This window comes from Vulpes lagopus, chromosome 9 (genome assembly GCF_018345385.1).
Source record: "Vulpes lagopus strain Blue_001 chromosome 9, ASM1834538v1, whole genome shotgun sequence".
Classification (NCBI taxonomy): domain Eukaryota; kingdom Metazoa; phylum Chordata; class Mammalia; order Carnivora; family Canidae; genus Vulpes; species Vulpes lagopus.
The window spans coordinates 40,570,045-40,584,983 of NC_054832.1; the positions used below are offsets into that span (position 1 = coordinate 40,570,045).

The 14,939-nt window shown below is 39.3% G+C and overlaps 1 protein-coding gene across 1 annotated transcript in view; it reads left to right on the top strand.

The window, feature by feature from the left end:
* The window catches only part of PLEKHF2 (pleckstrin homology and FYVE domain containing 2), a 32,846-nt gene extending 19,432 nt beyond the window's left edge, over positions 1 to 13,414 (top strand). The window contains exon 2 of the mRNA XM_041769075.1: positions 10,791 to 13,414. Coding sequence (XP_041625009.1) covers positions 10,805 to 11,554 — 750 coding nt within the window. The 5' untranslated portion in view covers positions 10,791 to 10,804 and the 3' untranslated portion in view covers positions 11,555 to 13,414. The remainder of the gene's footprint in view (positions 1 to 10,790) is intronic.
* The last annotated feature ends 1,525 nt before the right edge of the window (positions 13,415 to 14,939 follow it).

The window sequence follows — 14,939 nt, forward strand, 5'->3', positions numbered from 1 at the left end:
AAAAGATACAAAAAAAAGTTTGGAGATATTCATCCTTTTTCTTTTCTTTCTTTGTTTTAACCCTTAGTTTAACATATTTGAGAATTTAGATTTTTAAATTTTCATTTTCTATCATTAACTGCAAAGAAAAAAACCAGAAAAGTTAGACATTTCGGAACTACCAGACAATCAGAAGATGCGTATAAAGAAACAGCAATACTTAAACTAATAATGTTGGTGAATCATTTTAAGTGGAATCTCAGGCTGAGTGTTCAGATGATTTTCCTGATGAGCTTTTGCAAACTCAGAATCATTAACCAGTATTCCTAAAGACAGAAGCGAATGTATTACAGATTCATGCATGATAGCTTATGAGCAATTAGTTGCATTCAAAGGGTGATTTTTTTTTTGGATATATATATACATCAATAACGGGGAAATGTGGAATAAGAAATTTTCTATGTTTAAATTTTTATAAACATTGTTCTTTAAGCCATTTTTTCTATTCCTTCTCATTTCTATAAAGTAGTCATAAAATGGTTTACAATATTAAATATAAGGAGTAAATCAGACTCAGTAAATTGGAATGGGTATTTTTTCTGGTATACTGAGAATTAAAGCTCTCCTGTGGTTGCAGTGTGCAGCTAGGGTTGAGAACCACTGTTCTATGGAGACTTCATCTGGACAAATAAACAGAGGAGATTAGGTAAGACTTTTTAAGATTTTATTTATTTATTCATAAGAGACAGAGAGAGAGAGAGACGCAGAGACACAGGCAGAGGGAGAAGCAGGCTCCATGCAGGGAGCGCGATGTGGGACTCAATCCGGGTCTCCAGGGTCACGCCCTGGGCCAAAGACAGGCACTAAGCTGCTAAGCCACCCAGGGGTCCCCATAGGTAAGACTTTTTTTAAAGGTTAAGTTATGGGAATATAGCCTAGATTAGTCTGACCAGGTGCATGGTACTCACATAAGAATAAGAAAACAGGTTAATGGATTTGACCAAACAGCCGAGAAGCAGATGTTAGAATATATGAGTTTAATATAAAGAATGTTGTAAATTCAGAGATTAGATTATTAATACCATTAATAAATGCTACCACTTGTTTACTATGTGCTGATGAACATTTTACACGCATTATCATTTAATCCTCTTCCTGACATAGTTGTCGCTGCTATTATTATTCCCATTTACAAGTGAGAAAACCTGAGGTCACATGGTATTTGGTGATTCTGAAGCAGTTGCTTAGTTCTTTTAGAATGTAAATTTTTTTTAAATATTTTACTTATTTATTCATAGAGACAGAGACACAGGCAGAGGGAGAAGCAGGCATCATACAGAGAGCCTAACATGGGACTCAATCCAGGGTCTCCAGGATCACGCCTGGGCTGCAGGCAGCGCTAAACCGCTGCACCACCGGGGCTGCCCTAAAATGTAAATATTTTTTAAAAGGGGAGACGTTTTTAAAAACTACATCAATAAAGTTCAGATGGATAAAGAATATAAAGCTCATTTCCTAAATATAAATAATAAATACAGGCATACCCCACCTTTTGAACTTTGCATTACACCACTCACTTTTATGAAAGACCTACATTAGTACCTGTTTTTGCCAGCTGAAAGAAGCCCAAAGAAGATTTTTTTTTTTTTACTTTTATGGAAAAAAGGTGAAACAAGCAAAAATAATGTCTGTTTTGGGGTCCCTGGCTGGCTCAGTCACTGAAACTCTTGATCTTGGGGTTGAGATCAAGCCCATTGATCAAGTTCTAGCCCCATGTTGGGCGTGGAGATTACTTTAGAAAACATACTAAAAAGAGAAAATATTGTTTGTTTTGCAGTGAGCCATTAGAGAGGCAGTACATACCCTGAGAAGCAGGAGTGGCACCACCAAGCTCCTTTCCTGGAGCTCAGCATCTGCACATCAAGCTGTCGTAGTTTTGACTGTGTCTTTGACAAAGCATCTATGTTTTATCTTGATTTATTTTTGTATATCCATTAGCAAGATGTGTCCTAAGGTATCAGAAAAGCCTAAAGTGGGGGGGTTTTGGGGGTCTGGGAACACTCAAAAATTTCTCTATGTAAATTAATGGGGATTTAAAAGGCTTTTTTTGCTTTAAGCCTTTCAGCTTACAAAAGGTTTCCTAGGAATGCTCTTCTTTCTGATAGCAGAGGCAACCTGTAGCAGGTGCATCTGCTCTCTGGATAAGGAGAGCTTAGGAGTAATGGAAGAAAAATCACAAAAGAATATATTGGTAAGTTTAACTAAAGAAATAATAAAACTGCTTCTATGTCAAACACCATAAAATTACAGCTTAATATTACTAGGAAAAGCAAAGAAATAAATGGGTTTATAGCCTTTCTGTGTAAAACACTCTCATATAAATTAATAAACCCTAAATATACAAGTTTAGAAATACACATGGTCAATAAACACATCCTAATGTTGCCTTCACTAGACAGCTATGAAATAAAAGATTTCATTAAACTAAAAGTACTATATTGTTCTTTGCTGTCTTAGGACCTTTGTCTGTCGTATTAGTTCCTCTGTATGGCCGACTCCCCATCCTTTAGGACTCCGTGTATAGCACCATCTCAGTGAGGCCTTTGAGAATCACTCAGTTTTTCACATGTTTTGGTGACACCTTGCTGACTTCCTTCTTGGCACTTCACCTTTCAGAATCACCTGTTGTTCGCTTCCTTGTTGGCTTCCTCCTTCAGTAGATTCTGTGCTCTGAGAGGAAAGGAATACGGATGCCATCTAAAAAGTATTCAATAAATGTTGGATACATTAAAAAGAAGTAAATGAATAAAATTAGATGCCATTTTTGAAATTTATCTTGTTTACTTATATTTTTAAAGAAAAATATGTGAGACAAGATGGGATGGGTACAGTCCTTGTGCTGCCTGGTACATTGGTGTTACACTTCAGAATGGAAATTTTGTAAAAGGTAGCAAGAGCCTTAAACACTCATGCCTTTTTTTTTTTTAATTAATTTTTATTGGTGTTCAATTTACCAACATACAGAAAAACACCCAGTGCTCATCCCGTCAAGTGTCCACCTCAGTGCCCGTCACCCATTCCCCTCCAACATCCGCCCTCCTCCCCCCTTCCACCACCCCTAGTTCGTTTCCCCGAGTTAGGAGTCTTTATGTTCTGTCTCCCTTCCTGATATTTCCCAACATTTCTTCTCCCTTCCTTTATATTCCCTTTCACTATTATTTATATTCCCCAAATGAATGAGAACATACACTCTTTGTCCTTCTCCGATTGACTTATTTCACTCAGCATAATACCCTCCAGTTCCATCCACGTTGAAGCAAATGGTGGGTATTTGTCGTTTCTAATTGCTGAGTAATATTCCATTGTATACATAGACCACATCTTCTTTATCCATTCATCTTTCGATGGACACCGAGGCTCCTTCCACAGTTTGGCTATTGTGGCCATTGCTGCTAGAAACATCGGGGTGCAGGTGTCCCGACGTTTCATTGCATCTGAATCTTTGGGGTAAATCCCCAACAGTGCAATTGCTGGGTCGTAGGGCAGGTCTATTTTTAACTCTTTGAGGAACCTCCACACAGTTTTCCAGAGTGGCTGCACCAGTTCACATTCCCACCAACAGTGTAAGAGGGTTCCCTTTTCTCCGCATCCTCTCCAACATTTGTTGTTTCCTGCCTTGTTAATTTTCCCCATTCTCACTGGTGTGAGGTGGTATCTCATTGTGGTTTTGATTTGTATTTCCCTGATGGCAAGTGATGCAGAGCATTTTCTCATGTGCATGTGGGCCATGTCCATGTCTTCCTCTGTGAGATTTCTCTTCATGTCTTTTGCCCATTTCATGATTGGATTGTTTGTTTCTTTGGTGTTGAGTTTAATAAGTTCTTTATAGATTTTGGAAACTAGCCCTTTATCTGATATGTCGTTTGCAAATATCTTCTCCCATTCTGTAGGTTGTCTTTGAGTTTTGTTGACTGTACCCTTGGCTGTGCAAAAGCTTCTTATCTTGATGAAGTCCCAATAGTTCATTTTTGCTTTTGTTTCTTTTGCCTTTGTGGATGTATCTTGCAAGAAGTTACTGTGGCCGAGTTCAAAAAGGGTGTTGCCTGTGTTCTCCTCTAGGATTTTGATGGACTCTTGTCTCACATTTAGATCTCTCATCCATTTTGAGTTTATCTTTGTGTATGGTGAAAGAGAGTGGTCCAGTTTCATTCTTCTGCATGTGGATGTCCAATTTTCCCAGCACCATTTATTGAAGAGACTGTCTTTCTTCCAATGGATAGTCTTTCCTCCTTTATCGAATATTAGATGACCGTACATTTCAGGGTCCACTTCTGGGTTCTCTATTCTGTTCCATTGATCTATGTGTCTGTTTTTGTGCCAGTACCATACTGTCTTGATGACCACAGCTTTGTAGTACAACCTGAAATCTGGCATTGTGATGCCCCCAGCTATGGTTTTCTTTTTTAAAATTCCCCTGGCTATTCGGGGTCTTTTCTGATTCCACACAAATCTTAAAATAATTTGTTCTAACTCTCTGAAGAAAGTCCATGGTATTTTGATAGGGATTGCATTAAACGTGTAAATTGCCCTGGGTAACATTGACATTTTCACAATATTAATTCTGCCAATCCATGAGCATGGAATATTTTTCCATCTCTTTGTGTCTTCCTCAATTTCTTTCAGAAGTGTTCTATAGTTTTTAGGGTATAGATCCTTCACCTCTTTGGTTAGGTTTATTCCTAGGTATCTTATGCTTTTGGGTGCAATTGTAAATGGGATTGACTCCTTAATTTCTCTTTCTTCAGTCTCATTGTTAGTGTATAGAAATGCCATTGATTTCTGGGCATTGATTTTGTATCCTGCCACGCTACCAAATTGCTGTATGAGTTCTAGCAATCAGCAATCTTGGGGTGGAGGCTTTTGGGTTTTCTATGTAGAGTATCATGTCATCAGCGAAGAGGGAGAGTTTGACTTCTTCTTTGCCAATTTGAATGCCTTTAATGTCTTTTTGTTGTCTGATTGCTGAGGCGAGGGCTTCCAGAACTATGTTGAACAGCAGTGGTGAGAGTGGACATCCCTGTCTTGTTCCTGATCTTAGGGGAAAGGCTCCCAGTGCTTCCCCATTGAGAATGATATTTGCTGTGGGCTTTTCGTAAATGGCCTTTAAGATGTCGAAGAAAGTTCCCTCTATCCCAACACTCTGAAGGGTTTTGATCAGGAATGGATGCTGTATTTTGTCAAATGCTTTCTCTGCATCTAATGAGAGGATCATATGGTTCTTGGTTTTTCTCTTGCTGATATGATGAATCACATTGATTGTTTTCCGAGTGTTGAACCAGCCTTGTGTCCCAGGGATAAATCCTACTTGGTCATGGTGAATAATTTTCTTAATGTGTTGTTGGATCCTATTGGCTAGTATCTTGTTGAGAATTTTTGCATCCATGTTCATCAGGGATATTGGTCTGTAATTCTCCTTTTTGGTGAGGTCTTTGTCTGGTTTCGGAATTAAGGTGATGCTGGCCTCATAGAACGAATTTGGAAGTACTCCATCTCTTTCTATCTTTCCAAACAGCTTTAGTAGAATAGGTATGATTTCTTCTTTAAACGTTTGATAGAATTCCCCTGGGAAGCCATCTGGCCCTGGACTCTTATGTCTTGGGAGGTTTTTGATGACTGCTTCAATTTCCTCCCTGGTTATCGGCCTCTTCAGGTTCTCTATTTCTTCCTGTTCCAGTTTTGGTAGTTTGTGGCTTTCCAGGAATGCGTCCATTTCTTCTAGATTGCCTAATTTATTGGCATATAGCTGTTCATAATATGTTTTTAAAATCGTTTGTATTTCCTTGGTGTTGGTAGTGATGTCCCCTTTCTCATTCATGATTTTATTAATTTGAGTCTTCTCTCTCTTCTTTTTAATAAGGTTGGCTAATGGTTTATCTATCTTATTAATTCTTTCAAAGAACCAACTCCTGGTTCTGTTGATCTGTTCCACAGTTCTTTTGGTCTCGATATCATTGAACACTCATGCCTTTTGACCTAGTAATTTTACTTCTTGGAAACTGTCCTAAAGAAGTCAACTCTGCCAGAGAATGCGGAAGCTTTCGTCTTACCTCTTCCTATGGCCACTGGTAATCCTTCCTAAGAAAAGTAGGCAGAAATCTAATTGGGCCTTGTCTTCTTGTTGTCTTCTGCTTCCTCTCTGTGCTGCTCAGTGAGTAAGTTATGCAAAGGGCACACTGCGTGGCTAGGCTGAGTGATCTTGTAATATTGTCACAAAAGCCTTTAAAAAAGGTCAGTGTGCTGGTGGTAAATTTAGGTTTGGGGGAAAGCAGAGGCCCTGAGCCAAAGGGTAGTAGTACCCTCATCCAGTTTACCAGAGAAGCTTGCTTTGGGGTACCCAGCAGTAACCCAGCTAAAAGTGGTACTTTGAGTTCCCTTTTGGTAACTTCTCTTCTCCCATCCCTCTCTATGCCGTCCCTGCTGGACACCCAGCTATCTCCTATCTACCTATGTGTGCATTGGGAGGGAGGGAGGGAGGGGGATGCATTTTTGTATTCCTGAGGTGGGTTTTTTATTTGTTTGTTTTTTTTTGTTTGTTTTTTTGTTTCGTTTTTTAAGCTCAGTGCTTCCCTTCTTCACATCAGACACATACAGAAAATATTTTAGGACCAACAGGGATAACAGAAAGTTCTTAAATTCTTCATGCTCATTGTTTTCCCAGTGTAGGTCACAATCCATTAGTGAAAATCAATCAAGTGGACCGTGACTATGATTAAAAGAAATGGAGATAATAGAATACATTATTTATAGTTGAAAGAATTATATGAGTATGTATTTGTAACCTTGCGGTATGAAATGTACTCTTTATGTGGGTCACTGTCAAACTTTGAAAGCTATTTGTTCTAGCCAAATACCACTTAATGATGCACAAGCTTTTCTTTTGTTGCATCATTCTTAAATGGGGCAAGATTTATGAGCAGAAATTCAGGCTTAATACATTGCAAAATTTGAAGAACGAAACATTCAAGAGACTGACTAAATAAATCATGATGACCTATCATTTCAGATTATTTGCTGAAGTTAGTATTCTCTTCTTTCTTCTTTGTAGGGTTTGCTGTAAAGGTCCAAGGGTCAGCAGTAGCTTTCTTAGTTCTTATAGAGTCAGTGGGGCTGTAAGGAGTGACTGGTATACCCTAATATACTGGTAATGGCACCAAGGGATCAGATTGGAGCCTTAGTTCTGTGACAGCCTTGGGCAGAGTAGTTAACTTCTTTTTATCTGTTTACTCGTCTATAAAATGGAGCTAATAAAATGCATACCTATTGTAAAGTTGCCATGAGTAGGACATACTGTATTGCATTCAAAGTGCTCAGCTGGTTACTGGACTCCCAGTGAGTAGAACTACTTCGGGGCTGTTCTGCATTGAACGTTATTGAATCTCTCTCCGTGTGCCTTAGTTTCTCCTTCAGCTCACATTTCAGCTAATACTAGCTTCTTTGGGAGATATAAAAACTTCTGTAATTACTTCATCGGAAATTGAGACCGTTAAAATCAGAAGATAATAAATGTGAAAAGTACTGTCCAATTTAGATGGTCCTAATTCCAGTAGCGGCAACAATAGGGAACTGATTGCAGTGCACACGAGCTGATTAATAACTCTGTGTCCAAAGGAGTAGATTCTGCAGTTGATTTTGATGGGAATAAATAAGTACTTTCCGTTCTCTAAAAATGTGAAGCTCTTTCTACCCTAGGACCTTCACAGTTACTCCTTTTGCTTGAAGTACCCTTCTCTGTCCCCACACCTATCCGTATGTGTAGTCTCCACTTACCCGCTGAACAATTCCGCTCTAGAAAAGCCTCCCCTGACCATCCAGTCTGAATAGCTTCCCAGCTGGTTTTTGTAAATCACTTTTAAAAATCATAACATTGGGATCCCTGGGTGGCTCAGTGGTTTAGCGCTCATGTTGTATATTTTTTCCCTGCATTTAGATCAGTGCCTAACAGAGTGAATACTCGTTAGATGTTTAAAGATAGCGTAAAGTGTGAAAAAATATCCATAATTGTACTTCTCAAAGGCAAATAACAGTTGTTGACACCATGGTATATACTTTTCTGATTTTATTTTCTGTGTGTATGCTTACATGTTCACAAGTGTCTGTGATTACACATTTATACTATATTTCATTGAATCTAAAGATGTACATGGTTTAGTATATTTTATGTCTCTGAAATTGAGATGTCATATAATCAGAGGTATGCCGTGATGTAACTAGCAGCCTTTCTCATTTTCAGTGGGACATAAAATGAAGATGTGTCTTAAAGTCTGTAGCATCTTAGATTTGATGAAATGTGATATATATTTTTTTCAAATATAATGAGATTATGATGTTCCACTCTTTCCACACCTAAATATCTTGACCATTTTCCCGTATCACTATATTTAGATCTATCTCATTATTCACAGGTATCTAGCATATTATGGGTTATCATAAATTGTCCAACCAGTTCCTCATGGTAGACATTTGGAGCTTTTCCAGTTTTGTGTGTGTGTGTGTGTGTGTGTGTGTTGTAAACCGTGCTGTGTTGGACATCCTTGTGCACGTCTTCATACACTCAACTGGAATTTCTTTTGATAAAACACCTAGATCAGTGAGTACCCGTATCTTCCGTAGTGTATAAGGGCACCATTTCCCTATATCCTCAGTAGTACTGCACCTGAGGAAATTTTAAAAACTTTTGTTAATCTGATAAGTGAAAAAATATCCTAATGTCGTATTATCATTTCTTGGGTTATAAGTGGGATTGAGCCTCTTTTTGTGTTTACGGACTGTTTTTATTTCTTCTTCATGTTGCACGGTGTGTAGGACAGTAAACCTTTAATTGGCTGGCATGTTTGGTGTAATTAGAAAAAGAGGCATCATAGTTTGGAACCCTGTATTATCGTATAATTTCTTGGGAACAGCTTTCAGGGTAGAGCCTACCCTTGTGGGGAGCAAAGGGGCTTTATAAGGACCCATGATTAGAGGAGACAGATTCAGGAATAATCAGAATCTTTATAGTGGAGGCCAGAAAAGGGTACAGTATCATCAGTTTGTGAGTTGAATACTGGAATTTAGACTATGCTGTTAGACTTTAAATGTTCCTCTTCTCTTTAATATGACTTAGTTGTGGTAGTATTAGGTTAGTAGGTCTGAAATAGGACACAACTCAAGGACATGAATGAAGTCACTGTTGAATCTAATGATTAAATCTGTGACCATTTAAGAGTAGATTCATAGGAGTTTTTTACACAATGCCAAAACGTTGTCAACAATTTTGAATACCTTTGCTGTGCCGGCGAGGGGGGGGGGGTGTGTCAGTTTCAAAGGTAGATTGCAGATGGTCTATCTTTTAGGTTCCATTGTAGCCTTTAAAGGAGACAGATTTCAATCCTTTGGTTAAGAATGAAGCCAGAAGGTATATGGAATGTGAAGAGCACAGAGGAAGGTGTTTAGTCTAAAAGAATTTAAAAAAGGGTCACCTGGGGGGCTCAGTGGTTGAGCATCTGCCTTCGGCTCAGGGCGTGACCCCAGGGTCCTGGGATCGAGTCCCACATCGGGCTCCATGCAGGGAGCCTGCTTCTCCCTCTGCCTGTGTCTCTGCCTCTCTCTGTGTCTCTCATGAATAAATAAAATCTTTAATAAGTAAATAAATATGTTTAAAGGAGACTCCTGGCTTTGATACACTCAACTGGAAGTGAGTTAGTCGATAACCTAAACTGAGTCCTAAAGGATCAATAAGAGTTAACTGTGAGTAGCAAGTAGTAAAGGATACGACAGCATGAGAGAAGGCATGTGTAGATGAAGTGGACTGTGAGGAGTAGAGTTTTCTTAGAACATAAAGTTTGAGCTGAAGAGTGACTTGATGAGTCTGGGAAGGTAAGCAAGAACCAGATAACGAACAGCCTAGTGTGCCATGCTTGAAAATCTGCATTTTGTAGGTCAAGGAGAGTTCTTTTGAATAATGACATGGTGAGATTTGCATTTGAGAAATCACTGCCTGAAGACTGATTTAGGGGGCAAGACCAAAGACATATTGGCAAACAGTTCTGGTAATCCAGGTGAGAGGATTAAGGCTTTAGCTCATTGGGAATAGCTTACCAGAAAAAAAAATCTTAATTTCTCTTAGTTTTTACAGAATTTTACCCTCTTCTTCAGAATCCCTCTGAGATTAAATTTCATGGAAGTGAGATTATTATTTTGTAGAAATGACTTATATATTCATTGTCCAGTTGTTTATTCCTTTATGTCTGTAAGAAGTTTATGCTTCTATTAATATCTACTTAACTAGTATAGTGCTGTATGGATTTTTGGACTAGTAAGATTTTTGATGATTATAAAAGCAGGACAGGGATCCCTGGGTGGCGCAGCGGTTTGGCGCCTGCCTTTGGCCCAGGGCGCGATCCTGGAGACCCGGGATCGAATCCCACATCGGGCTCCCGGTGCATGGAGCCTGCTTCTCCCTCTGCCTGTGTCTCTGCCTCTCTCTCTCTCTCTCTCTCTCTCTCTGTGACTATCATAAATAAATAAAAATTAAAAAAAAAAAAAAAAAAAAAAAAGCAGGACATGTTAACCCTTTTGGTACGGTTGATGATTATCTTGGTAACCATTTGGGAGCATTTGCCTTTGAGTAAAAGTAAAGATTTGTTATATTAAATTTAGGTTATATAATTTTTAACTTACATGAATTCATAACTTTTATGTGCTGATTTCTTTCTTTCTTTCTTTCTTTCTTTCTTTCTTTCTTTCTTTCTTTCTTTCTTTCTTTTTTAAAGGCTATCAGCAAAAGATGGTGGATCGCTTGGCAAACAGTGAAGCAAATACCAGACGTATAAATATAGTAGAAAACTGTTTTGGAGCAGCTGGTCAACCCTTAACTATACCTGGAAGGGTTCTTATTGGAGAAGGAGTATTGACTAAGTTGTGCAGAAAGAAGCCCAAAGCAAGGCAGTTTTTCTTATTTAATGATATTCTTGTATATGGCAATATTGTCATCCAGAAGAAAAAATACAACAAACAACATATTATTCCCCTGGAAAATGTCACTATTGATTCCATCAAAGATGAGGGGGACTTGAGGAACGGATGGCTTATCAAGACACCAACTAAATCATTTGCAGTTTATGCTGCCACTGCCACTGAGAAATCCGAGTGGATGAATCACATAAATAAATGTGTTACTGATTTGCTCTCCAAAAGTGGGAAGACACCCAGTAATGAACATGCTGCTGTCTGGGTTCCTGACTCTGAAGCAACCGTATGTATGCGTTGTCAGAAAGCAAAATTCACACCTGTTAATCGTCGTCACCATTGCCGCAAATGTGGTTTTGTCGTCTGCGGGCCCTGCTCTGAAAAGAGGTTTCTTCTTCCAAGCCAGTCCTCTAAGCCTGTGCGGATTTGTGACTTCTGCTATGACCTGCTTTCTACGGGGGACATGGCCACGTGCCAGCCCGCCAGATCGGACTCTTACAGTCAGTCACTGAAGTCTCCTTTAAACGACGTATCTGATGATGATGATGATGATGATAGCAGTGACTAAGGACATATTTTGAGATATTTAATTGGGTGTGACTACCTGAGAAATCCGCTCTGGGGGGAAATGTAAAATTCTGAGCTTTCTCTCAGTTTTGCTCTAGCCATGAATTTGCCTGAGAAACTTTTAACCTATGTGCCTCAATATATTCTATAGAAAATAGGTCCTGTCATTGTGTCCTCACCCTCATCTCCACCCAGCTCCCCACTCTTCTCCAGGGATAGATTATTGCAAAGTATTTCGGATAAATTTTTGGTTTCTTATTATTTAATTTTAGAGTATTTTGTTGGAAGGTTGAGAAGAGATGTTTATTTAACAGATCATGTACTACATTGTTGTTTATTATATGTTCTGTTATATGGAAAAACTAAAAGCAAAAAATGATGGGAAAAGGAGGATAATGCAGTTAGCGAACATTATTAGCTTTTTTCCTAACCATCCTATCTAATGGTTAAGACACCAGTAACAAAAAAAAAAGTGATTCGAAAATACTTTGTTTGGCTTCTTCACATACCATGTGGTGCCTTATCATAATAGCACTGTTACATGAAATAAGCCCTTACCTTCTCACTTTTAGTTTTTGAAAATAACACTGGTGCTCTTTGAAGTGATAAAATGAGCATTTATGAATGGGTGTAATTAGAAAATACTTCTCATCTGCCAGCTACAAATAACTAAATTTAGAGCTTCTTCATTCTATATGAATAATTATTTTTCCATAAAATAGTTGCAATTATATTTTTATGTTTTATAGATTCCAAATTATAATTGTCAAATATATATTTTAAATCAATAGGTAGCTTTTCATTTTTAAGAATTTGGTTTGGAACTTATCAAATACAGAATTGTCACATTGCGTTAATTTCTACTTTTAGTAAAACATTTTTAAGTGTAAATTCATCTGCTTTAATGTTATTTCTAGAATGAAAAATCTTATAAAACCTTTGAAATTTAACAATCTCTTTAAGAAAATCCCATGATAGAGCACAGACCTACTTAGGCTGAAGACTTGGAAGAAATAATGTGTAAGAATGATCAAGACAGACCAGTTAAGTTTGATGAGACTTTATGTCAGTGGAAGAATTGCCTGTTTCAGTGTGAAACTATCTTAAATTTGCAAATATAGTGTTATATTTTATAAAGTTTTGTAAAGTCCCAAACGATATTTCTATTTTTGTAAAACAATTGTATGTTTAATCTGTTTCTGAAATCCTTTTGCAATCTGTAGAAATAGAGTAGAAATTGATCTTTCTAAATTGTAAACTTTATTGAGTCAGTCTAGATTGCTTTTGAGGATTGATAATTTTTCACTCTTTGCTTTTGAGGCAGCCATTTAGGTTGAAAGTATATTTATCATATAAAACTTGATGCATTTTGCACTATTCTCTCCGTTTGTATGCTGCAAATAATTACAGTCTTTCAAATATGAAAAAAAAAATCAGCCTAAGGTTTGTTTTAAATTCCAGACTTTTTGTTTTTAAACTTTTAAATCTTGCAGATGTCACGAGTTTGAGTCAATAATGGAGAATTTGGGGATTTGGTAAAGGCACTAACTTTACTATTAAATTGTGAAGGTATCTGAGATACATAGATTTCCCTGTAGGAAATGTGAAACAAAGACACAACAGTTTTTTTATTTGTTTTAATATCAGACGGACATTTGTTTCCAAGCAATATATACACACATAAGTAATCAACATATCTCAAAACGACTACGAAACCTGAGAAGTGCTAATAGAGACTTGCTCGGTACATAGGAACCCAGCAAGCAAATTTAAGAACCAAGGGGAAATGTTCTGGGATGACATTTGCATTGTCAACCTCTGTTGACACTGTTTTTACAATAAAAAATATTTTACAACATAATTCTCTGTTCTTTGCATATTGTGACTTGAAGATTTGTTTCCCCTTTTTAAAGTAATGGGGATACTTTGCATATTTTGCCTCTTTCAGTATCTGTGAGGTGCCTTCCATGTGCCAGGCATTGTTCTGAGCACCAGGGGCAGGGCAGTAAACAAAATTTCCTTCCTCTTCATGGAATTTACATGCCGATAGAATCCAAGATATGTTTTCTTCCAGAATGTGTTCTGTAATTTTTAAAGCTTTTCTAAATCTCAGTTACATTTAAACCTGAGATTATTTTGGTGCCTATTTTTCATGCCATTTCTCTTGAATGAAATATATTTGGTCTATATTGGACCTACTGTAGCACATTAACCAAAATTGGTGACTGTTGATGTAGAGGAAGCAAGATTCTGTAGATAAGAAGGAAAAATACTAATACAGGAATTCCTGCCTTTGGGTCAAGTGTGTAAAATGTCCATAGTTAATATAAAGTCATTTATGTCTTTATTACCTTCATGCTGAAATTCTCACAAATAGGTAGTATTCGGTTGTATGCCCAGTGATTCTCCAGTACTTTAGCCACACACTCTGCTCTCAGAAACACCGATTTTGTTCTCAAATAAATAGAGCTCGTAGCTTTAAAGAGCATAGTAGCCACCATTCCCGTGTCCACACGGATTAGACTGCTACACGTCACACAGGTAGAATTTCACAGTGAAGTCTAGGATTAAAATACATGAAATTGTACTTTGACAGTAAATCCAAGGCTTTCTTTTAAAACTAAGATCAATCAACACTTAGTTTATGTCCGGCTCTACAGATTTGGTGCTGGGCGTGCTAGACTCTGAAGGCACATTTCCCTAGAGGTCACCACCGATCGCACCCTCTTAAATAGCAAGTCAAAACCAATCTCAAGAGAACTGTGCCCCCAGCTCCCGGGTGACCCCCGGTGAGGGACTCGGCCTCTGCTCACCCGGCCTCGGGGATGGAGCCCGCGGAGGGGACAACTCGGGGGGACATCTGGGGAGGGGACAGCTGTGGGGGGTACAGCCAAGGGGGACAGCTCGGGGGGGACAGCCGTAGGGGACAACCGGGAGGGACAGCCGTGGTGGGGACAGCTCAGGAGGGACAGCAGTGGGGGGACAGCCGTGGGGGGACAGTCATGTGGGGGACAGCTCGGGGGGGGACAGCTCAGGGAGATAGCCGTGGGGGACAGCCGGAGGGGGACAGCTGGGGGGACAGCCGCGGGGGCTGTGCCCTAGGTCATCGCGAAGGGACAGCGCCAGGAGTCGGCCTCCAACCCCGCTGACACCGTCCCGTGTCTGGCACTGGCTCAGGTGAGGGTGGGCAGCCTGGCCAGCGTCCCCAGGCGCGGCAGCAGGTCGTGTCCCCAGCCCTCAGGGCCCGTGCAGGCCCCACACACCTCATTTCCCGCGGCTCGATCCACACCCCCACGGGCCGAGGCGCGAGCGCGCTGGTTCCCGGCGTGTCCGCAGCCCCAGAGCGGCCCCAGCAGGGAGGGCCGTGGCCCTGCGGCCGGATGCTC